The sequence below is a fragment of the Oncorhynchus keta genome, chromosome 29 (assembly GCF_023373465.1).
Source record: "Oncorhynchus keta strain PuntledgeMale-10-30-2019 chromosome 29, Oket_V2, whole genome shotgun sequence".
Taxonomy (NCBI): domain Eukaryota; kingdom Metazoa; phylum Chordata; class Actinopteri; order Salmoniformes; family Salmonidae; genus Oncorhynchus; species Oncorhynchus keta.
In genome coordinates, this window is record NC_068449.1 from 12,236,161 (window position 1) to 12,262,312 (window position 26,152).

The following is a 26,152-nucleotide window of genomic DNA, read 5'->3' on the forward strand; positions in this document are numbered from 1 at the left end:
TAGTGCAGTATTGGATTTAGTATTCTTTATTGGGCAAAAGCACTGTTTTGAATGACACAATGACACTGAAGTGAGGAAGAGACGGTGAGCAGAGTAGAGGGGTTTGAAGAGGGTGAATGGAGGAGAGGATAAGGGGAGCATAGAGGACAACACAATTACTGTAGAGTGAGAGAGCAAACCATCCATGGCCAGGATCAAACCAATGTAACACTCACAAACACAAAAAAACCCAGATATTTTTCAAGGAGATTTTCTCCACTTTTTTCCACCTGAAAATATGAAAATAAATCACTTACAGCTACATATTCGTCGCCAGACCCACTGGCTCCAGGTCATCTACAAGGCCATGCTAGGCAAAGCTCCGCCTTATCTCAGCTCACTGGTCACGATGGCAACACCCATCCGTAGCACGCGCTCCAGCAGGTGTATCTCATTGATCATCCCTAAAGCCAACACCTCATTCGGCCGCCTTTCGTTCCAGTACTCTGCTGCCTGTGACTGGAACGAATTGCAAAAATCGCTGAAGTTGGAGACTTTTATCTCCCTCACCAACTTCAAACATCAGCTAGCTGAGCAGCTAACCGATCGCTGCAGCTGTACATAATCTATTGGTAAATAGCACACCCATTTTCACCTACCTCATCCCCACAGTTTTTATTTATTTACTTTTCTGCTCTTTTGCACACCAATATCTCTACCTGTACATGATCATCTGATCATTTATCACTCCAGTGTTAATCTGCAATATTGTAATTATTCGCCTACCTCCTCATGCCTTTTGCACATATTGTATATAGACTCCCCTTCTTTCTCTGTGTTACTGACTTGTTAATTGTTTACTCCATGTGTAACTCTGTGTTGTCTGTTCACACTGCTATGCTTTATCTTGGCCAGGTCGCAGTTGCAAATGAGAACCTGTTCTCAACTACCCTACCTGGTTAAATAAAGGTGAAAAAAAATATTTAAAAAAACAAAAAAAAACAGCAGATAAGAAAGATATCAGTCAGTATGGGTCTGTTTTTCTCCATTTCTTCTGTCTCTAAACCCACAGGGGACACCTCAGGGACCAATTTACCCACAATGCAGTTCTGTGTGACCGCATTGCAGGCAGCGGTTAGACAACAGATTCACTTCCCTTGCTTAAGTAATTACCCCCCTACCAATAAACCCTCTCAATTAATTTGTCTTAATTGAACCCTCAATAATGGGAGTCTATACGGTCATTGCTGGCTGCAACCAACGACCATAAAAGACTATCGTCTGCGTCAAACCACTCTCAGTCTCAGCCATCACCAAACATTTAGGATATTAGCCACTGAGGTAACTGCAAAAATTGCACCGTTTTGGACAATGAGTGGAATGGTCATGGTGATTAGGTTGGATGGAGGGATATGATGATTAGGTTGGATGGAGGGATATGATGATTAGGTTGGATGGAGGGATATGATGATTAGGTTGGATGGAGGGACATGGTGATTAGGTTGGATGGAAGGACATGCTGATTAGGTTGGATGGAGGGACATGCTGATTAGGTTGGATGGAGGGATATGGTGATTAGGTTGGATGGAGGGATATGGTGATTAGGTTGGATGGAGGGATATGATGATTAGGTTGGATGGAGGGATATGATGATTAGGTTGGATGGAGGGATATGATGATTAGGTTGGATGGAGGGATATGATGATTAGGTTGGATGGATGGAGGGATATGATGATTAGGTTGGATGGAGGGATATGATGATTAGGTTGGATGGAGGGATATGATGATTAGGTTGGATGGAGGGATATGATGATTAGGTTGGATGGAGGGATATGATGATTAGGTTGGATGGAGAGATATGATGATTAGGTTGGATGAAGGGATATGGCCTGAAGATAAAGGGATGGAAATAGGAGATGATGGAGAAAAGGGGAAGAGTGGTTGCCATCCAAACTGAGTGGTTGCCATCCAAACTGAGTGGTTGCCATCCAAACAGAGTGGTTGCCATCCAAACAGAGTGGTTGCCATCCAAACAGAGTGGTTGCCATCCAAACTTGACATATATAGGATTAGGAACTGTATCTCTTCCACATAAGGACAGCATCTGTGTGCTGTTGTTCAATATGAGTTACCCTCAATATGAGTTACCCTGACACAATATAGAGTGCTTTTGAGACCATATCTATACACTCACTATATCACCTATAGCATACAATAAACACACACACACACACACACTTTTTGAATCTTCCTTCACTGTGAGAAGATTAACATTCACCTCCAGACTCTCCAGGCTTCTGCCTCCAAAACACTAATCTTCTATTTGGACACAGCATGTTGGGCCTGCGTGACTTACTCTGACACACACACACACACTTTCTCGCTGGCACGCATACATACATAAGCTAGCTCACTTGCAGACACACACCCTTCTGTAATTGCAGTGGAACAAAGTAGCAAAGTAGCATTACACTGCCCGAATGAGATTGTGAAATCCTCCTTGAAATTATGCTGACTTAAAAACCTCTCCCCTCTCCTCTCCATGTCCATTTCAGAACGACAAATAGACTGCGGTTTGTATTTACTTCTCAGAGGTTAATCAAACTGTTGACCCGGTTACTTACCACCAATTACAAACCTGGTCTTCAAGGCCAACTCGCTATGCAATTCTCTATTGATCTGAAGGTGCATCAGTTGAGGTTGAATAGTTATTAAGAGGGAGAAAGTGGTTCTGCCTTCACTGCTATTGGGTCATGCTGCGGGGACAAAGAGAGCTAAAGAAAAACAGATTCACGTAAGAAAGAACCAAGCCAAGCTATACTGGCCTGGTTACGCATCCGCTGTAGTTGCTGGAGCCGTACTGTGCTGAAAAACACACAACATTAAACCTTTCACCTGCGCGTTACCCACTGGGAGATATCATGCTATGGGTGAAGAAATAGTTACATTTCAGTCTGATTTGTAGCTGAGTTTTGAGTGATATTGAGATCTTCGTCTGGCACCCATGTGACTGTCCTTGCTCTCTGGACCGCCAAAGGGAAAGATAAGGGTAATTCTTAAAATCAATCAACACCGCCCCTTTCTATGCCCAGCTTACACACAAGCACGTCCCCTTCCGTGCTTCAGTCTGATCTGGCCGGAACAATTACTCTAATCATGTATCTTAATGAAGCAGCTGATAAGGAGAGACCTCATTGGTCATCTTAATCCAGGAGACCTTCGCCTACGCACAATATCAGCTGCCATCATCCCACAAGCGTGCACGGACGCAGACGGGCACACCGACGGGCACACACACACAGGCATCGAGAGACAGAGAAGAGGTAAACAGAGAGAGAGAGAGAGAGAGACAGAGAGAGGTAGAATGAGAAAGAGAGGTAGAGGGCCTAAGTGGAAAGGAGACCAGATTCAAAACCCCTCAGTGCTGCTCACATCACAGCCTCTCCAACCAAGGTTCTGCCAGGGGGTCATGGATACCATCGGCTATCCAGAGTGCTACAACAGCCATAACATTTACATTAAATTAGCCAGCTTCAAAGACACTGTCGGAGACTGTACACACAACATCTGTAAACACACACACACACAAATGCGAGAGACATTTCATGCGTCTAATCTCTAATCAATGACTCTAATATTTCTAGATTCCATTATTTTACGTTATAGATGTGTGCATTGTTAGATATTATTGCACTGTTGGAGCTAGGAACACAAGCATTTCGCTACACCAGCAATAACATCTGCTAAATATGTGTATGTGAACAATAACATTTGATTTGACTTGAGGTAACTGTGGTAACTGATTTTTGGGTTATTTTGCAAGAAAGAGGGAGATGAACCCTTGAAGCACTGCAGCTACACAAAGCCACTTTAGGTCTATGTTATTCAAGTTTCACAGACCAACTTTCTATGCAGAAATTCACTTTAGTTCAAACATTTTGAGTCACAAGCAGTGCAGGAGAGGATAGAGACAACTCCATCGTCCACCTCCTTCGATGATAAGCGCGAATCCGACCATCACCCCTGGTGAGACAAAACCGTGACTCGTCAGTGAAGAGCACTTTTTGCCAGTCCTGTCTGGTCCAGCGACGGTGGGTTTGTGCCCATAAGCAACATTGTTGCCGGTGATGTCTGGTGAGGACCTGCCTTACAACAGGCTTACAAGCCCTCAGTCCAGCCTCTCTCAGCCTATTGTGGACAGTCTGAGCACTGATGGAGGGATTGTGTGTTCCTGGTGTAACTCGGGCAGTTGTTGTTGACATCCTGTACCTGTCCCGCAGGTGTGATGTTCGGGCGTACCGATCCTGTGCAGGTGTTACACGTGGTCTGCCACTGTGAGGACGATCAGCTGTCCATCCTGTCTCCCTGTCGCGCTGTCTTAGGCATCTCACAGTACGGATATTGCAATTTATTGCCCAGGCCACATCTGCAGTCCTCATGCCTCCTTGCAGCATGCCTAAGGCACGTTCACGCAGATGAGCAGGGACCCTGGGCATCTTTCTTTTGGTGTTTTTCAGTCAGTAGAAAGGCTTCTTTAGTGTCTTAACTTTTCATAACTGTGACCTTAATTGCCTACCATCTGTAAGCTGTTAGTGTCTTAACGACCGTTCCACAGGTGCATGTTCATGAAATGTTTATGGTTCATTGAACAAGCATGGGAAACAGTGTTTAAACCCTTTACAATGAAGATCTGTGAAGTTATTTGGGTTTTTACAAAGACAGGATCCTGAAAAAGGGACGTTTCTTTTTTTTCTGAGTTTATGTTAAAGAAAGTAGAGCTACTTGTCCCAACCCATGTTGTTTGCAGACCTGAAGAGACAAGCTTCCATCATTGCTTCCACAAGTTCCTTCAAATATGTTCCTTCAAATATGTCAACACTGAAAGGGAAAGAAAGAGCAAGAGGAGTTTTCTAAACATGTAGGAGATCATGATCCAAGAATTCTAAACTTTGCAAGATTATGGGGATCCCCTAATTTGTTATGGGAGTGTCTAGCACTTTCACACAAACATTTAATGTGAACTATGAGATGAATGACAGCAATAGTTTTCTCTGAAGATGAGAGCAAAATAATAGCCCTGTTCTGAGTCTGGTAGCATGGCTCCCTCTAGTGCAGTCCAGTGTAGATGCACTGCATATTCTACTAACTAGTGGAACCAAATGCATTTGGAGAAAAGAGAACACAAGAAATTAAAGAAATACAATTGAGATTCACCCAGTCTGATTCTCAACCTTACATGTGCACTTGTTAACTCCCCCCCCCCCATGGAGTGAATTGACAGAGTTTCCACACCAATCTATTCCTTTAAAATGTGTAAAGGGGTGCATACCAGGGTTGAGCTCAATTCAAACCTTAGTGCTTAGAATAGCCCATTTGTTTTCCTTGATCATTCATTTCAAGAGTTTATCCTGAAAATCAATTGTTACAACAATATTTTATATGCATGTAGGCCTATATAACGACATGTTTTATGTACAATATGTATATTTCTATACACTACACCTAATATGGAAGAGGCATTTACATTTAATTGAATTTCACTAAATTCAATTAGATTTAATTTAATTCAAATTTCAATTATGTTATGTTTACTACTTCAATTCAAATTCCAGAACATAATTGGAATTTATGAGGCATTCTCAACTCAAAATTGAGTTGAGCCCAACCCTGGTGCTAACTTCACTATACGGCTATCACCAGCAAGTGTCGCCATATCACTGTAAAGAAAAATCCCTTCTGCTGTATAAACATAAGCAGCAGTTATCCCATGCCCCCTTCCTTGTTTTGAAATTATTTCTTTAGTTTGCATAGATCTCTTTATCACTGACCCATGCAGGTCAACTACCCAGTTGCATAAGATGCCAGCAGTCACACCATGTGGTTTACATTGAACCAGGAAGGAAGCACCAAAGACCTGCAGAACAGGGCCCTTGATCTTTTGGACTCTGACATATGTTTGCATTGATTAATTATAGGTGTGTTGTAAGGGAGGATCCTTCTTTTATAGGCCAGTTGACTCAGTCACAAGTAGGGTGCCCACTAGTTATATTATAATAAATGATTAACTCCTGTGGTCATGGAATTGTGTTTAAGATTGACACAGAGAAATGGTGACAACAACGCTTTGTTGGCAGCCAGCTAGCACTGACTGACATTCATCAAATTAAACAGTATGGTAGAAGAGTAATGTGGTGGTCAAACACAACATTATACCTAAGATCAACAATGGGCAACATGTAGGCCTAGCCTATTGTAAACAAATCCATTGTAAGCCTAAATAGAATTGTGTGACCTACCTACACAAAACCTTACATGTGTTTGACCTTACCATTATGGCCAGGGAGTCTGTCGGCCTTTCTTTCTTCAATGTTCTTCAACGTTGCACTTTTAAATATAATGTATTTCACGTAAGAGAAACATTTAATTTCTTTCAAGTGACAGATAGCTAATCATGATATGACTGTTTTCGAAGACAAAAATCACGTTTCTTTCAGCAATGTTAATGCAGTGAAACTTTGCTCAAAATTTGCTACCGACCTTCCCCACCGGAAGGGGCGGGCACAAGGTTATCCCCTGGTTTCTTTTTGTTATCCTTATGTTGAGAGCTCGCGAACAGAATCGTCGGAATAGAACACGGTGCTGAGACCGAGAGTTGTTTGGCAAAACAGGTGGAAAAATTGGCGACGAGAACGGAGACATTAATCTCAAACCACACAGCACTTCTCCGTTTGGAAGAAGAGTGTATTTTAAAACATGGAACAGTGTCGTTAGCCGGTAAATTTAGCCATAGCACTTTCTTGTACCTAAATCGCAAAGTTGAGTCCCTCGACCCAGCCCGTTAGCTGTTTGGCTAGCTAGCCAGTTAGCATTGCATTATTAGCTATGTAGCTCGCTAACTAGCACATTTTTTGTCAGCCAAGGGGTTCGTTCGAAAGCAAATATATTTCGTTGTTTGCATATGGAAACTGTCATGGTATAAACTATTCAGTTATTAGGTATGCTTGTTGGATGTGTCCTTTAATCAATATTTGCTGTCATTCTGTTTGAAGACAGACAATAGTTTTGTCCGAGGGCATGATGTCACACTAGTTTAACCCTGTATCAAAACTAACGATAATTTCGCTTGGTTAGCTCATAGCCAAGGTATCCATGAATATGTAATCTTACGCGTTAGCCGATTAACTATTAACTTAAATTGTTTAGCTGAGTTTTAAACGCTAACAGGTGAATGCCAAATGTGTGTCTACATCGCAACCGGCATTAGTGACTTAGTTAGCGGCACCAGCTAACATGTGTGGACTCTTGTCTTGTGTGAAGCTCATCAGAGTTATTGCTTGTTTTCAGGATTTATTGACGTGTTTTTCTGGATTTTATTTTACAGATTAAACCCCTCGGGACATGCATGATCTGGAGAATAGCTGTTTATTGAAGATTTGCTGAAGGAGAGAGAATTTCCCTCCTAGTAGCAAGCCATTGTGTGATGATGGAAAATGCAATGTATGAGGACGAACCTTTGTAACTAACTTAGCTGGCTGACCAGGCAGTTGGCACCACATATCAAGGATTCTGGATGATTATTCGACTAGAGTCCATTGGGGATCATTATTATCTTTTGGAGAGGTCCTGTAACTTATCGCGGAGACAGTCGCATTGTCTGTCCGTCTGACAGTGGACACAATGGGGGAGACCAGTCTCAACGACTCGAATGTGAAGGTCGCAGTACGTGTTCGTCCTATGAATAGGAGAGGTGAGTAGCATTTGCTAGCATATCGCTAAATTGATGACTTAACACTCGGCTCAGTTGTTGTGATACGGGCCTAAAATCCACGGTACTAAATGGTTTTGGACACCCTGCCAAAAAGTTCATGTGATCTGCATGAACATGTGTAGTCACCCTTTCATAACATAAGCCGCTATAATAAATGCACGGTGACATGCCTCCAGATAATGAATCTGTGCGCGCGCACCCAAATGATTATTTCAATTATAATTCGGGCTAAGAATGCTGCTCATGGGAAATAAATGACATTTTAGCCGTGTGCCTAGTCGAATTTAGCCGTGGGAGAACATATCTGGATGAACAGGAGTCTATTGAGGCGGAAAATACCATGTCACGTGTGCCTTTTCACAGAGTGTAGAAATCGGTCACAAGACGGGGGAACTCGCTCTCGTAGCCTCCAACCAAAGCGATTTAGCATGCAATGAAACAAGCCCAGGGCAGTATCAGTATGTATCCATTCAGACAGTTATATCCCCCACTACTCGTATCCTTGTCCATTTTGATAGTAGACCACCGTCTACGAATGAATTGGATTCCCACCAAAACAGATCATAGACTGAAGCCTCTTCTTTTAAGATAAACTGTAATAGATTGTTAATAACCACATAACTCAGAACATAACATCATTTTCTCTTTCACACTGTTGATGGAACCTTAAGTTTGGTTTATACGTCATTGACATCTCAATGTGTCCTCTGTGTTTTGGCAAGGCGTCATATTTCTCTTTCAACCTTGCCCTGTGTGTGTGTCAGTCGGAGTTAGCTGGTCTCTGGCTGTGCTGGACAAAGGCAGGAAGGGAGTCAGTTTGAAAGGACTATTTGCTAGCTTTGCATAACTGACCATGTTCCCATGGTGGTAGAGGAGTTATTGAGAGGCTAGGTCTTCGAAGAACAGCCTCTTCGGCTCCATCCCAGTCACAGCATAGACACGGCTTTTCCATTTCCACACTGATGTCATGCCCATTGTACCACCAACCAAGCCCAGTGCTGTTTTAGTTACCGCATGGAAGAAAGCAAAAGTGCCAGTGGAACATTTGCTGGTACTGGAGAGAATCTGGTGAAATATTTTTTTTTACATTTATTTTAATTTATCTGTTATTTTACCAGGTAAATTGACTGAGAACACATTCTCATTTGCAGCAACGACCTGGGGAATAGTTACAGGGGAGAGGGGGATGAATGAGCCAATTGTGAACTAAGATGAGATACTCATCATTGCATTTTACCTCAGATATTTTTCTTCTATTTCCTTTGAGAAAAAGGAAGATCTCAATGCTATTCCTGAAAGTCATCGAGCAGTCACAACTGGTTATAACATGATTAGCAGGTGTATGAACACACACACTGATCCGTACTACCAGTGAACTCTGTGTGGCCTTGACGTAGCCTTTGCTTAGAGCTGACGCTCATACCCATGTGATGATGCCCCTGACACGCGCACACACAAACAAACTAGGGCTGTGACGGTAATGGCATTTTGATGGCGTTAATGGAATGAATATAACGGTTGTCCCCATTCAAGTTAATGATGGCATAATGGGTAGACTGGCGGTCATTGCAAAGAGGTTGAAGTGAGAAGTGTACCATCAATATGTGCTGGGATTTCTTGATTCATCTCGACTGACATTGCAAAAAATACATTCCATTGCATGAGACAAATCAGTTAACACCATTTGAAATAGGGCTGGGTGGTATAGCTTATTTTACGATATATCATTATTGATGCACGAACCCGTTTGGGTTTTTACTTTACCTTCAATAACAGCATTTGAATGTTTAGTTTGTTAAATGTGACACGCCATGTGTAATGTCAATTTTATAGTTTACTCCGCTACTTAAGTCATCTCTCTCTATCTATATATGCCACTTTCCACACAGACCTATCCCCTGCCAGTCAAGGAGCACATTTGTTGTTCCTCGACCATGAGACACTTGCGTTCAGTCTGCATGGTCAATGCAGCACATGCAACAATTTCGTTGACAAAAATGCTGTTTTCATTTAGCTTCTAAATAAATCCACGAGCGTTCTATAATTACACTAATAGTTTGTTTCTTACATTTGCAAACTGCTAATTTGTTTGAGCAACTTGGGCCTAAATCGAGGTTAGCCGCTAGTACTAATCGCCAGAGGTGTGGACTCGAGTCACGTGACTTAAGTTGAACTGAACACACCTGATTCAAATCATCAAAGCCTGATTATGAGTTGATCATTTTAGTCAGCTCTGTAGTAGAGGTCGACCGATTAATCAGAATGGCTGATTAATTAGGGCCGATTTCAAGTTTTCATAACAATCGGAAATCGGTATTTAAAAAAAAAAAAAAAAAAAAAAATTGTTATACCTTTTAACTAGGCAAGTCAGTTAAGAACACATTATTATTTTCAATGATTGCCTAGGAACAGTGGGTTAACTGCCTTGTTCCAGCAAACAAGAGTAAGGTGCTTCTTTCCTCAAATATATATCATATGTCAATTTACATAAATATTGTGATTGGATGAAAGCTGTGAGGATTATCGAATCAAAATCTAATCCTCTGTCCAAACTTTTGACTGCGACTGTATATTACCCTTAGTACTGTACATTCACTGTTAAATAATTCCGATAATTTCTAATCTACAATGTTTTGCTACTGTCAATGAATTCAATATTATTCCAGCCTTCCTGTTCTCATTGTCAGAATGGAATCATTGTTTGCAGAGTGCACAGCCTATGCTACACTAGTGAGAAACACGTTTTGATTAATTTAAATCCATTTTCAAGTTCTGTCAATTTAGTCTTTTGTCTGGAGTGCTCCTGTCAATGTTTATTAATGACATGCAGGCATAGAAGTAGGCCTATAGGATACATTGCTTGTGTGCAAATGTAGGCATATAAATGTGCCCATTTGGGGATCTGATAGTATTTCTGATTGTCTTAACGCACGCAACACCACTAATGACCTGTGGAGCTTCTTGAAGTAATGTTTTCTTCAAATCAAACTGCAAACAAGCAAAGTATGTTTTTACATCGATTTTGAGAATCACAATAGTTCCTCAATGTATATGAAAAATCTTTCCAGCTCTCTCCCTTTCGATAACCACTCTGCGTGAAAGGGAAAATGTCATGCTCTGATCTAGTGGAAACGTCATAAAATACGATTCTTATCCGTGCTTGACTTGGACTGATGTGTTTCGGTACACATTTTGGGTGCTGATACTGTTTATAGTTAGGTTTAGGACCTCCACAATACTTTTGAGCTAATATTCTATAAGAGGAACAGGTGCTCAAGCAGTAGAACATTTTGGGTTGCCTGTACTCCGCTCCGGGTTAGCTCTTGCCGAAGTCAAGCACTGCTTCTTGTCCTTTGCGCAATTAGCCTACATCTGTGTCTGTCCCTTGCTCATTGGTGCAGGAAACTCTGAGGGCCAAGAATATTTGATACAATGTTGGAAGTTCACTAGCACCAGCTTTAGGCCTGAGTTGATACAATGTTTCAAGTTAGTTGCAGACAGGCCATGTGCAGCCAGTGTGATTTATAGGATATTTATTTTAATCAGAATATTTTCTACCTGTAGGTGGCAAAGTTTTTATTTGTTGGCTATTTTTACATAGTTGATAATGGAAGTTACTTTTTAGGTTTATCATTTATATTTGGATAGAATTTTTATTAACCACATGACAATGATTTTATGATATGAAGACGTTATTATAAATGAAATGAAAATGTGCCTATGAAAACCATAACTGGCACGCAGATAGGTAGAAATGGGAAGATAAATTGGCATTCCACATGAACGGTTGTTGACTCCGTGTGTAGCCTATTACCGGCAACTTCAGGAGAGTAATGGCAGAATCTACGAAAGCCAGCGGGAGGAGCATAGTTGGGTCAGGTTGTTTTTTTCTTTCTCTGGTACCCCTTGTTTTTTTCTCTGGTACCCTCTTGGGGCATCAGACTTTAATCATCAGACAAGCTCTATGCATATAGTTGATTTTATTGATCATTTATTACACTTAGGGTGTCCATAAATGGAAAAACACACTTTTGAGCAGTCGATTGGTCGAAATAACCAGTCTTTTTTTTTTATTCGGACAGCCCTATTGTGCTTGAAATGGAATGTGTATGGTGTGTTTATAGCCTAGCTGTGAATTATTTTTCTGTGTGTGTGTGTTCCTGTCTATGGTAAACCATTTATGAATTGTCAATATTAGACCCCAGAGGCCAAGAGGAAACAGAGTTTTAAAAAAAATGTAGTTTTTGAAATATTACCTCCATGTGACTAAGAATATAGTGAGGAATCATTTTCAACATAGTCAAGTACAGATTAAATCTAGGCTACATCATAATATGGTAAAAGTGTGCTAATTTTAAAAATGTATTTTACCAGGTAAGTTGACTGAGAACACGTTCTCATTTGCAGCAACAACCTGGGAAATAGTTACAGGGGAGAGTAGGAGGATGAATGAGCCAATTGTAAGCTGGGGATGATTAGGTGATGGTATGAGGGACAGCTTGAGAATTTAGACAGGACACTGGGGTTAACACCCCTACTCTTACGATAAGTGCCATGGGATCTTTTAAATGAGAAAGCTGAATGTGGAAAGGGATTGGCCCATATTTAGGCTAGCAGTACAGCTGGATAGCCCAATAACCAATGCTGCTATTATTAGGCCTCTAAATGCACTGCTACACTAACTGACAAGGCCGTAGCCAAAATCATTGTGTCATATAGGCCTACAGTGTCCATTAGTAGCCTACGTGACCCTTGTGGCAATTGAACTCGCAAACTTGGTTTTTGCAACAGTCGGCACCATCTTCCAATCAAGTAAGTAGTACTGAGCCATTTGGCTGAGCCTGAGTGGTGCATGTGATAGCTGTTGTCTCCAAGGCCAAGTGGTGAGTCATGGTTTGGCATCAGAGGGCCAGGGTCAAAGTGTGGTTGAGTCAATGTCCCACATCACATGAGGTATTTGTGTGAGGAGGACTAATGGTTTCAGACACTTTGTTCTACTGTTATTGATTGAGTTACAACTCAACTCTCAAGAGAAGAGGCAACAAGCCAGGGCCTCGGCTACCCAGCACCGGCCACCAATCACTTAACAAAGGTTTCTGCCAAGACTAAATAGCCTCTTATACATAGCATATACAGTGCATTCGGAAGGTATTCAGACCCCTCAACTTTTTCCACATTTTGTTACGTTGCAGCCTTATTCTAAAATGGATTAAATAGTTTTTTCTCCTAGTCAATTTACACACAATAACGACAAAGCAAAAATAGGTTTTTAGAAACTTTTGTTAATTTTATAAACTTGGTTAAAATACATTTACATAATTATTCAGACGTTTCACTAACCAGTTTTATAAACGTCTGAGTGTTTTCTATCCACACATACTAATCATATGCATATACTATATTCCTGGCCTGAGTAGCAGGGCGCTGAAATGTTGTGCGATTTTTAACAGAATGTTCGAAAAAGTAGAGGGTCGACTTAACAGGTTAACTGACTTTCCTAGTTAAATAAAAAATAAAAAGCATGTTTAGATTTTAACTTTTTTTTTGTTGGTTACGACATGATTCCATGTTATTTCATGGTTTTGATGTCTTCACTATTATTCTACAATGTAGGAAATAGTAAAAATAAAGAAACCCATGAATGAGTAGGTGTGTCCAAACTTTTGACTGGTACTGTAAGTGTTCAGACCCTTTACTCAGATCTTTGTTGAAGCACCTTTGGCAGCAATTAGTCACAAGTCTTCTTGGTTATGACGCTACAAGCTTGGCACACCTGTATTTGGGGAGTTTCTTCCATTTTTGTCTGCAGATCCTCTCAAGCTCTGTCAGGTTGGATGGGGAGCGTTGCTGCACAGTTATTTTCAGGTCTCTCCAGAGATGTTCGATCAGGTTCAAGTCTGGGCTCTGGCTGGGCCTCTCAAGGACATTCAGAAACTTGTCCCGACGCTGCTCCTGCTTTGTTTTGGCTTTTTTCTTAGGGTCGTTGACCTGTTGGAAGGTGAACCTTTCGCCCCATTCTGAGGGCCCTGGAGCAGGTTTTCATCAACTAGTCTCCCAGTCAGTGCTGCTGAAAAACATCCCTACAGCATGATGCTGCCACCACCATGCTTCACTGTAGAAATGGTGCCAGATTTCCTCCAGATGTGATGCTTGGCATTCAGGCCAAAGAGTTCTGTCTTGGTTTCTTCAGACCAGAGAATCTTGTTTCTCATGGTCTGAGAGTCCTTTAGTTGCCTTTTGGCAAACGGGCTGTCATGCCTTTTTATTGAGTAGTCACTTCCATCTGGCCACTCTACTATAAAGGCCTGATTAGTGGAGTGCTGCAAAGATGGTTGTCCTTCTGGAAGGTTCTCCCATCTCCACAGAGGAACTCTGGGGCCTCCACAGAGGAACTTTGGTCACCTCCCTGACCAAGGCCCTTCTCCCCCGATTGTTCAGTTTGGCCGGGCGGCCAGCTCTAAGAGTTGTGGTGGTTCCAGACTTCTTTCATTTAAGAATGATGGAGGCCGCTGTGTTCATGGGGACCTAAAATGCTGCAGACATTTTTTTGGTAACCTTCCCCAGATCTGTGCTTCGACACAGTCACAGAACTACGGACGTTTCCTTCGACATCATGGGTTGGTTGTTGCTCTGACATGCATTGTTAACTGTGGGACCTTATATAAACAGGTGTGTGTGACTTGCCAAATCATGTCCAATCAATAGAATTTACCACCGGTGGACTCCAAGTTGTAGAAACATCAAGAATGATCCATGGAAACAGGATACACCGGAGCTCAATTTAGTGTCTCATAGCAAAGGGTCTGAATACTTATGTAAATAAGGTTTTTCTGTTTTTATTTTTAATAAATTTGCAAAAATGTCTAAGAACCTGTTTTCTCTTCATCATTTATGGGGTATTGTGTGTAGATTGGGGGGAGGGGGGGTTATTTAATACATTTTCGAATAAGGCTGTAACGTGTAACAGTGCAAAAATAATAATACTAAAATACGAAGGTCAATTCAGTCCGTGTAGCCATTTTATTAGCTATTTTTCAGTCTTATGACATGGGGATAGAAGCTGTTTAGGAGCCTCTTGGTGTCAGACTTGATGCAACAGGTGAATGATGTTTTGACCTTTTGTAAGCTTTTAAATTATCAAACTCAACTGTTTATCTTTTCCAGTGATGAAGACATGGATGTCTCATGGTTTGGCGGGGTATGCAAAATAGGTCATCTTTGAGCACCTTTGTCTCCTGAATGTTTTGACCTCAATTTAGTTGACTGCTCGATTTAATTGACAACCGCCCTGCACTGCTCCGCGAATCGCAAGTATGAATACCCTGACTTCTACCGTGACCGTATCTCATTAAATGCTGCATGGCAAATGCAGACGTTGGATTGACCAGATGCACAATGCACTTTTCTCTCCAGAATGCACTTTTCTCCCGACAATTTGTCCACATTCATTGTTTCATAACTTAAATGTGTTAATTGTTCACGTTTGATATCAGTTCCCCATTACATATGTCACTAGTAGTACATTTACTGTTAATTTCTATAATCTTTAAACTACAAGGTTTGTTAATTTGTTTAGTAATTTATTTTAATGCATTCAATATTGTCATTCCAGTCTTCCTGTTCTCATTGTCAGAGTGGATATGTTTGCAGAGTGCACAGCCTATTCTACACTAGTGATAAACAAGTTTTGGTTAATCTCATTCCATTTACAAGTTCTGTCGATTTAGTCATTGTCTTTTGTTTGGAGCGCTCCTGTCAATGTTTATTAACGACATGCAGGCATAGAAGTAGGCCTATAGGCTACATTGCTTGTGTGCAAATGTAGGCATATAAATGTGCCCATTTGGGGAAATGATAGTATTTCTGATTGTCTTAACACAACACCACTAATGACCTGTGGAGCTTCTTGAAGTAATGTTTTCTTCACCTCAAACTGCAAGCAAGCAAAGTATGTTTTTACATCGATTTGAGAATCACAATAGTTCCTCAATGTATATGAAAAATCTTTCCATCTCTCTCCCTTTCGATAACCACTCAGCGTGAAAGGAAGAAATAACATGCTCTGATCCAGTGTAAATATCATAAAATAGATATACCTGATTTACTTCTTATCAGAGCTGGACTTGGACTGAAATAGTTTCCCGGTACTTATTTTGGGTGCTGGTACTGTTTATATTTAGGTGCCTCCACAATACTTCTGAGCTAATATTCTATAAGAGGAACAGGTGCTCAAGCAGCAGAACATTTGATGTACCAGTACTCCGCTATAATAATAATAATAATAATAATAATAATAATAATAAATTATTATTATTATTATTATTATTTATTATTACTCCGCTCACTGGTGCAGTAAACTCTGAGGGCCCAGAATATTTTTCACAATGTTGCATGTTTGCTAGCTTCTGGCCAGACCCAAGTTAATAGTTGATACAATGTTTCAAATTTGTTACAGACAGACCATGTGTAGTCAATGTGATATGTAGGATATTTAGTTTAATCAGGATATTTTCTACCTGCAGGCTGCAATGTTTTTATTTGTTGATTTTATGTAGGCTATTTTTACAAAGTTGCCAATAAAGTAACTTTTTGTTTGTATCATTTAGATTTGGATAGAATTTTGATTAACCACATGACAATTATTTTGAGATATGAAGATGTTATTATAAATTAAATGAAAATGTTCATATGAAAACCATAACTGGCACGCAGATAGGTAGAAATGGGACCATAACTTGGGAGTCCACATGAAAGGTTGCTGACTCCTTATGTAGCCTATTATCTGCAACTTAAGGAGTATAATGACAGAATCTGAAGCGACAGAAGAATAGTCGGGTCAGGTCACGCTTTTAAAAATGTTGGTTATCTAGATCTCTGGTGCCCTCTTGAGGCATGTTTTTATTTCATTAAACAGTAAGCTTTCAGCATCAGACAAGCTCAGTGCATTTTATTAAAACACTTAGGGTGTGTCTATATGTAAAAATACACGTTTAAAAATAGACCAATAAATTGGTCGAAAGAACAGACTTTCAGTAAACCAATATTTAAAAAAGTTGTGGACAGACCTAATGGAAAGTTTAGTTTTAAGTCATAGGGGATGCTGTGTGAGATTTGAATTCAAATGCCATTTAGCAGATGCTTTTATCCGAAGCGACTTAGTCATGTGTGCATACATTTTCTGCATAAGTGGCCCTGGGAATCGAACCCACAATACTGCCATAGCATCCGCCATGCTCTACCAACTGATCCATTCAGGTCCACAATGTAAATAGTGTACGGTTTTTCTCCTTTCTAGTCACGTGATGATGTGCCCGCATGATGAAGTACCTACCGTGCAACTGGAGGTTGCTCTGAATGTTTGTACAGTACTCTGAACCTTTTCCCTTCTCTCCCTCACAGAAAAGGACCTGAACACAAAATGTATTGTGGATATGGAAGGCAACCAGACCATCCTGCATCCAGGCGGAGGAAACCTGGGCAAAGGAGACTCCAGGTTTGTGTGTGTGTGCACGCGCCCACCCATGGGACTCCGTTTCAGTTGTTGAGAGTGGGAGTCCAGTGTTTGGAGAGTGTCACATGACTGTTGTCGACAGTCAGTCTGTCTGTATCGCCTGCTGAGTGCACAATGATTTGGGTCTGGAAGATGGGTTGAGCAGGTCTATTTGGGAGAGCTTGTGTCACTCGACGGCCCATTCCTCTCTCTCCCAGTCTGCCTGCTGCTCCTCTCCTCATTCTGCCTGTGTTGAGGCATAACTCTCCTCCAGCTGACTTCTTCTCTGTTTCTCAGCCCTTCCGTTGCCCTGACAACATGGGGGGAGGTCACACGGGCCAATACCAGGCGACCACGGAACCCCCTCTTACTTTTGGAGAAGCTAGGGAGTGAGGGACATAACAAAAAAGGGGAAGAGATAGCGAAAGAAGCACACGTTTGCTTTAGCATCTGTCGGCCATAAAGATCCTCTACTGGCTTTTATGGGGTTAAACAAGGGATGCGCTATCATTTCTCTCTTTCTCTGCCTTTTCTTTCGGTCTCTTTCTTTCCATTTGGGAGACAATGGGGTGAGAGGTGGTGGGGGGGGGGGTTCACACTTGGAGAAAGACTGAGCTGGCTGCTCCCCATCACACTCCAGACACTTAAACGGTGGAGCTGGGTTCATGTTGTGGGACCTGCTGCTGTGACTCATCCTGGGATGGAGAGATGAATGCTAAAGAAAAGAGAGGCCCTCCTCACTCACTCCTATAGAGCCTCTACTGACTCTCATGGCACCAGATGCCTTCCTATGGCCCCAGTTCACACGACTGTCTGCAGTATACACAGCTCAGTGTTGTGCCCAGTTTCTTTGGTTTATTTAGGACAGAGGCACCTCTCCCACTCACATAGGCTTTCATTGCCATAGGGCCCCAGATGCCTCCTATGGCCCCAGTTCACATGACTGCAGTATGAGTGGATCTGTGTCTGTGGAGGAGAGTCCCACTCCCCATGAGCTCCAGGAGCAGACAGTGCTTCCACTGGAGTTCTCTCTCAGGCGACGCCTAACCCAATCGGTATCCCTCCACACCCCTGTCCTTTTTCCTGCTCCCAGCATGTGGAGGGTGGGACGTTGTTGCCTGTCTAACTGACCTCTCTCCATTGTGACGAGTGGAACATTGAACTTGCAATGTTTTGTCTCTGCTCCTGTGTCTTAAAGTTAATGGCCGATAAGGTGTTTTCTCTCCTGTAGCAATAGTTACAAACAGGGGGATAGCCCTCTCTGTTAATCAATCAAATGTATAAAAACCCTTTTTACATCATCAGATGTCACAAAGTGCTGTACAGAAACCCAGCCTAAAACCCCAGACAGCAAGCAATATAGATGTAGAAGCGCGGTGGCTAAGAAAAACTCCCTAGAAAGACATCATCCTAGGAATAAACAGAGAAACCAGGCTCTGACGGGTGGCCAGTCAGAGCCTGGCTGAGCTGGATGGAGATTATAAGAGTACATGGCCATTAAGGCCAGACTGTTCTTAAAGATGTTCAGAGATGACCAGCAGGGTGAAATAATAATCACAGTGGTTGTAGAGGGAGCAACAGGTCAGCACCTCGGGAGTAAATGGCAGTTGGCTTTTCATAGCCGAGCATTCAGAGGTCGAGACAGCAGGGGCATCTGGGACAAGGTAGCATGTCCGGTGAACAGGCCAGGGTTCCGTAGCCGCAGGCAGAACAGTTGAAACTGGAGCAGCTTCTGTGTTGCCTGATCTGGTGTATTGTGATTCATGAGTGGAAAATGATCATGTCAGATAGGGCCTGTCTAATGAATGGTCAATAGGCCTACAGTACACTGTCTATTGTTGATACCCTGGCTGAGGCAGGGTGGGCCTACAGCTGCCTCGCTCATATCCTTCCTGCTGCCATTAGTTTGCATAGTGACTAAAGGCTTTATTTGCATAAGTGTTGGAATCCAGTGTTGACTTGTTCAGTCAGACGTAGGCTCAAACTCTCAACATGTAATTTCATATTATATGTGGTATATGGCCAATATACCATGGCTAAGGTCTGTTCGTAGGCACGACGCAACGCGGCATGGATACAGCCCTTTGCCGAGGGTAACATTTTAATATGGTTGATTTCATATATTGTGGGCCAAGCCTTAAAGGCCCAGTCCACTGACCTGACCGCTCACCGCTGACCTCTGCTTGTTATTCAGAGTAGTATTGTGATCAGACACCCATGGCAGGGTGTTTGTCAGGCATAATCACCCATTAGAATGCATGTGCTCTACTGAAGCAGTGCGATTTCTATTTACAGGGATGCAAATACCCTAATTTCCGGACTATAAGCCGCTACTTTATTCCCACGCTTTGAACCGGTTTATACAATGACGCGCTAATTTATGGATTTTTCCCGCTTTCACAAGATTCATGCCGCCAAAAAACTGAGCACCGTCACATGTGACGTAAATCGAGCGCGCTCAAACTTCCCATCATTCTGATTACGGTAGTCACCCTCATCATGGCAAAGACACGGAGAAATGCATATGATGCAGCTTTCAAGTTGAAGGCGATCGATCTGGCTGTTGGAAAAGGAAATACAGCTGCTGCACGGGAGCTTGGCCTTAATGAGTCGATGATAAGACGTTGGAAACAGCAGCGTGAGGAACTGACTCAGTGCAAAATGACAACAAAAGCTTTCAGAGGGGAAAAAAGCAGATGGCCCAAAGTATTTGCAGCCACTCGACATCTGTGTAAATCGTGCATTTAAGGTGGCGTTCAGTGGGAGGCTTGGATGACAAGTGGGGAGAAATCCTTCACTAAAACGGGCCGTATGCGAAGAGCAACTTATGGTCAAGTCTGCCAGTGGGTCCTGACAGCGTGTAGCATTGTCAAAAAATCCACTATCATCAACGGGTTTCGAAAGGCTGGACTGCTGCGCGTTGAAGGGGCAGCATGAGCTCAGCTGGGAGGGGGGAAAAGGAGAGGATGCATGCGGGAGAAGAGGAGGACGACACCGCACTGCGCGGGGGGAGAAGAAGAGGACGGGGGGGGGTGTAGAAGAGGACGCGCGCAGAAGAGGCCACCCGGGGGGTAGAGGAGGACGACGACACCGCACTGCGCGGGGGGATAAGAATAGGACGGGGGGGTAGAATAGGACTCGCGCGCGTGCGCGGGTTGGGGTAAGAATAGGACGCGCGGGGGGGGGGGTAGAAGAGGACGACGACACCACCACGCGGGAGAAGAAGAAGAACGTGGGGGAGAAGAAGAAGAAGAACGTGGGGGAGAAGAAGAAGAACGTGGGGGGAAGAAGAAGAAGAACGTGGGGGGGCGCGCGTGTAAAGTTGTCTGAAGAGTAGGCTAACGATGGTTTACAAGCCCTTAACCAACAATGCGGTTTTAAGAAAAATGTTTACTAAATAAACACAAGTAACAATAATGTGGCTATATACGGGGTACCGTTACCGAGTCAATGTGTGGGGGTACAGGTAAGTCAAGGTAATATGTAGGTAGGGGTAAAGTGACTATGTAAAGATAATTGAAAAAAAGGGGGGATGCAAATAATCCGGGTAGCCATTTGATTAGCTGCTCTCCAGTCTTATGGCTTAGAGGTAGAAGCTGTTCAGAAGCCTTTTTGGACCGAGACTTGGTGCTCCGGTATCGATTGCTGTGTGGTTGCAGAGAGAACAGTCTATGGCTTGGGGGACTGGAATCTTTGGCAATTTTTAGGGTCTTCCTCTGACACAGGCTGGTATAGAGGTCATGGATGGTGTACTGGGCCATACGCACTACCCTCTGTGGCGCCTTGCCGAGCAGTTGCCTTACCAGCCGGTGATGCAACCAGTCAGGATGCTCTTGATGGTGCAGCTGTCTCATGGACCAAGATAGTTGAAGCTCTCAACCTGCTCCACTACCATCGATGAGAATGGGGGTGTGCTCGGCCTTTGAGGTCACTATGGTGTTGAACGCTGAGTTGTAGTCAATGAACAGTATTCTCATGTAGGTGTTCCTTTTGTCCAGGTGGGAAAGAGCAGTGTAGAGTGCAATCGAGATTGCATCATCTGTGGATCTGTTTTGACGGTATGCAAATTGGAGTGGTCACCAGTTTGCATCCCTGTATTTAGGTCAATAGTACAGTAAGGAGCACAGGGGAGGGTGTCCCATACCCCATCCTCCCTAACCCTTACCTCTAATAGGCCTTAAGCCCAGGCTGAACCTTATCCCTCTCCATACTCACCCTCCCTATGCCTACCACGACCATGGCATGCACAGTCACAGGAGAGGGGAGTGAGCGGCCAGCGGGCATCCACGCGGAAACTTATTTTTTTAAGTGACTGCGATCGTAACAGAGAGAACGAATGAGGGAAGACAGGCTGGCGGGCGGGCACTCCTCACTGCCTCCCTCTCTCCTCTCATTGGCCGGTGGGCCGTGTTGCGTGATGTGTAACTGGGTTATGGGGTGCTGGACAGGGCCCCTCACGGCCCTCTGGAATCTGAAATCCACCCTCCAACCCAGTGCTGCATCCCGGACCCTGATTCGCTGTGACAGCTGTCAGTGTGGCGACCATCAACCTCTGAGTGGGTTATGGCTGGGGGGCGGGAGGGTTCTCCTCTCCTTTACGGTGAAACTGGTCAAGAAAGACATCCAGTAACAATGCATTTGTGAAGGTTGGTTAGATTGAGCTGTGCTGTTGGCGAGGGTTGGTTAGATTGAGCTGTGCTGTTTGGTGAGGGTTGGTTAGATTGAGCTGTGCTGTTGGTGAGGGTTGGTTAGATTGAGCTGTGCTGTTTGGTGAGGGTTGGTTAGATTGAGCTGTGCTGTTGGCGAGGGTTGGTTAGATTGAGCTGTGCTGTTTGGTGAGGGTTGGTTAGATTGAGCTGTCCTGTTGGTGAGGGTTGGTTAGATTGAGCTGTGCTGTTGGTTAGATTGAGCTGTGCTTTTGGTGAGGGTTGGTTAGATTGAGTTGTGCTGTTTGGTGAGGGTTGGTTAGATTGAGCTGTGCTGTTTGGTGAGGGTTGTTTAGATTGAGCTGTGCTGTTTGGTTAGGGTTGGTTAGATTGAGCTGTGCTGTTGGTGAGGGTTGGTTAGATTGAGCTGTGCTGTTGGTTAGATTGAGCTGTGCTGTTTGGTGAGGGTTGGTTAGATTGTGCTGTACTATTTGGTGAGGGTTGGTTAGATTGTGCTGTACTATTTGGTGAGGGTTGGTTCGAGTCAGCTGTGCTGTTGGTGAGGGTTGGTTAGATTGAGCTGTGCTGTTGGTTAGATTGAGCTGTGCTGTTGGTGAGGGTTGGTTAGATTGAGCTGTGCTATTTGGTGAGGGTTGGTTAGATTGAGCAGTGCTGTTGAGCTGCAGGGTTTAAACTGACTCACTGCACTGTTCACTAAGTTCTTGGGAAGAAATGGGGGGAAATTATGGGCTGGGCTGTGGGATTTTCTCTCACTGTGTTTGTGTACGAGACACGGCTCCTGGTCTGGGAGAGATGAGTATGATGGGAAAAGCCAGAGATAAAAGGAAGGGGGGCGGTGGAAGGATAGAAGAGACAGAGGCATCGTGATGGAAGGATAGAAGAGACAGAGGCATTGTGATGGAAGGATAGAAGAGACAGAGGCATTGTGATGGAAGGATAGAAGAGACAGAGGCATTGTGATGGAAGGATAGAAGGGACCGAGAGGCATCGTGATTGAAGGATAGAAGAGAAACAGAGAGGCATCGTGATGGAAGCATAGAAGAGACAGAGGCATCGTGATTGAAGGATAGAAGAGAGACTGAGAGGCATCGTGATGGAAGACAGAGGAGACATGTTCAAAGCCTCTTTATGGGCCTAGTCCTAACTAGAGGGTAAATCACACAGCCTATCTACTCTCTGTATTGGAGAATGGCACAAAAGTTTGACTTACTGGGGTGATGTCAGTTCTATGTAGCTTAGTGTCAGTGAAATGAATTCCACGATAACGAAGTGATGTTGAAACTCCGATTTTTCACTTTCAAATGTATGTAAAACAAAAACCAATGATTGCAAAGTTAAACAAAACATACAACTCTATGGAATTGTCCTGTGTCAAGGTACCTGCCATTGTTTTGGATGTTTTTAAAGAGCTGAAGAAGTTCAGCTGAGGCATTTTCAAAGAATGTGCATGGATAAAGGGAACCAGGTGTGTGTCTGTCTGTCTGTGTTGGCCATATCACAGTGAAATGTATTAGTTGGTGAAATATTTGTGTGTCGATTGTCAACAATCTCTTTGTCGTTTGCGTTAAGTAGAGGTCGACCGATTTATGATTTTTCAACGCCAATACCAATTATTGGAGGACCAAAAAGGATGATTTAAAATTAAAATATTTAAAAAATATATTTTCTATATATACGCTGCTCAAAAAAATAAAGGGAACACTTAAACAACACAATGTAACTCCAAGTCAATCACACTTCTGTGAAATCAAACTGTCCACTTAGGAAGCACAACTGATTGACAATAAATTTCACATGCCTTTGTGCAAATGGAATAGACAACAGGTGGAAATTATAGGCAATTAGCAAGACACACCCAATAAAGGAGTGGTTCTGCAGGTGGTAACCATAGACCACTTCTCAGTTCCTAAGCTTCCTGGCTGATGTTTTGGTCACTTTTGAATGCTGGCGGTGCTTTCACTCTAGTGGTAGCATGAGACTGAGTCTATAACCCACACAAGTGGCTCAGGTAGTGCAGCTCATCCAGGATGGCACATCAATGCGAGCTGTGGCAAGAAGGTTTGCTGTGTCTGTCAGCGTGGTGTCCAGAGCATGGAGGCGCTACCAGGAGACAGGCCAGTAGATCAGGAGACGTGGAGGAGGCCGTAGGAGGGCAACAACCCAGCAGCAGGACCGCTACCTCCGCCTTTGTGCAAGGAGAAGCAGGAGGAGCACTGCCAGAGCCCTGCAAAATGACCTCCAGCAGGCCACAAATGTGCATGTGTCTGCTGAAAAGGTCAGAAACCGACTCCATGAGGGTGGTAAGTGTCTCTCTCTCTTCTATCCTTCCATCACGATGCCTCTCTGTTTCTCTTCTATCCTTCAATCGCGATACCTCTGTCTCTCTTCTATGCTTCCATCACGATGCCTCTCTGTCTCTCTTCTAATGGGTGGCATCCATCAGTCTAAATATTCCTGTTACTTTGCACAACCTTCAATGTTATGTCATAATTACGTAAAATTCTGGCAAATTAGTTAGCAACGAGCCAGGCGGCCCAAACTGTTGCATATACCCTGACTCTGCGTGCAATGAATGCAAGAGAAGTGACACAATTTCACCTGGTTAATGTTGCCTGCTAACCTGGATTTATTTTAGCTAAATATGCAGGTTTAGAAATATATACTTCTGTGTATTGATTTTAAGAAAGGCATTGATGTTTATGGTTAGGTACAGTCGTGCAACGATTGTGCTTTTTTGGCAAATGCGCTTTTTAAAAATCATCCCCCGTTTGGAGAAGTTGGCTGTCTTTGTTAGGAAGAAATAGTCTTCACACAGTTCGCAATGAGCCAGGCGGCCCAAACTGCTGCATATACCCTGACTCTGTTGCAAGAGAAGTGACACAATTTCGCAGGTTTAAATATGCAGGTTTAAAAATGTGTGTCTCTAGTCTATGCCTTCAGGTGGATTTGCCTGTAGTGCTCATCTTATGATTCTGATTCCATCCTGTGTTGTTTGACAAGTATCATGGAGGAAAAGAAAGGGCTAGAGGCTGATGTTATGGGAGAGGAGTGGGCTGAGTGTACAAAACATTAAGAACTATGCTCTTTCCTTGACAGACTAAGTGAAAGCTATGAACCCTTCTTGATGTCACTTGTTCAATCCACTTCAATCAGTGTAGATGAAGGGGGGGAGACTGGTTAAATAATAATTAAGACAATTGAGACTTGGATTGTGTGCCATTCAGAGGGTGAATGGGCAAGACAACAGATGTAAGTGCCTTTGAACGGGGTATGGTTTGTGTCAAGAACCACAACGCTGATGTGTTTTTCACGCTCAACAGTTTCCCATGTATATCAAAAATGGTCCACCGCCCAAAGGACATTCAGCCATCTTGACACAACTGTGGGAAGCATTGGAGTCAACATGGGCCAGCATCCCTGTGGAAGGCTTTCGACACCTTGTAGAGTATATGCCCCCAACGAATTGAGGCTGTTCTGGGGGGTTCTCATCTGAATATTAGGAAGGTGTTCTAATTGCTTTTTTCAGTCAGTGTATTGAGCCTGCAAGTGCAATATGTTTTATTGTTATTGTGACATACACCAAGATAGGTGCAGTGAAATGTGTTTTACAGGGTCAGACGTAGTAGTACGGCACACCTGGAGTGAATTAGGATGAAGTGCCTTGCTCAAGGGCACGTAGACCGATTTTCATGTTGGTTCGGGTATACGAACCAGCACCCTTTCGGTCACTGGCCCAACACTCTAAATGCTAGGCAAGGGAAGAAATGGAGTAACAAAAGAGGTAGAGTGCTGAAGGAGGGAGGATTGACAAAGCACTTGTGAATGAGAATGAAGATTTGATGCTGCTGAACACTAGAGCTAGCAGAAACTGTACATGTGATGTTAGCTCCCACTAGAACTAGCCTGTGTTCGTTTGGGTCTGGCTGCAGTTGACCAGAGCCCTTCAGATTTACTGCATTTAATCTCATAAGCCTAATGAAGAAATGACATATTTTTGACAGCCACCCCCCAAAAAATGTTGAGGTGCATGGTGGTAGTGTAGCCCTTTTGGATTGGATTAGGTTATTCATGACTCTTCTGATGGTTTAGATGGACAGATGTAGTAACAGGACTATCACCACCTAGATGGTTACATTCCACTCCCATCTCTTCCTCCCCCAGACTGTCTCGGTGGTATGTAGCCAGGCCTATATAAGTCGTGCGTGTGAGTGAGTGTGCACACGTGTGTTGGGGAATGCCAGAGCAGCA

The 26,152-nt window shown here is 43.2% G+C and overlaps 1 protein-coding gene and 1 long non-coding RNA gene across 4 annotated transcripts in view; both read left to right on the top strand.

The window, feature by feature from the left end:
* The first annotated feature begins 1,214 nt into the window (after positions 1 to 1,214).
* On the top strand, positions 1,215 to 1,820 carry LOC127913596 (uncharacterized). Its single transcript, XR_008086101.1, has 3 exons — positions 1,215 to 1,428; positions 1,585 to 1,688; positions 1,719 to 1,820. It is a non-coding gene; the product is annotated as an uncharacterized LOC127913596 (long non-coding RNA).
* Positions 1,821 to 6,565: 4,745 nt separating this feature from the next.
* Positions 6,566 to 26,152, top strand: part of LOC118362137 (kinesin-like protein KIF13B) — a 75,636-nt gene continuing 56,049 nt past the window's right edge. For 2 of the 3 annotated variants that reach the window (XM_052485902.1, XM_052485903.1), the window contains exons 1-3: positions 6,567 to 6,753; positions 7,361 to 7,726; positions 17,147 to 17,240. In XM_052485902.1, the coding sequence (XP_052341862.1) occupies positions 7,657 to 7,726; positions 17,147 to 17,240 (164 nt within the window). In that variant the 5' untranslated portion in view covers positions 6,567 to 6,753; positions 7,361 to 7,656. Of the gene's footprint in view, positions 6,754 to 7,360; positions 7,727 to 17,146; positions 17,241 to 26,152 lie in introns of all 3 variants that reach the window. The other variant, XM_052485904.1, reaches the window with a different exon arrangement.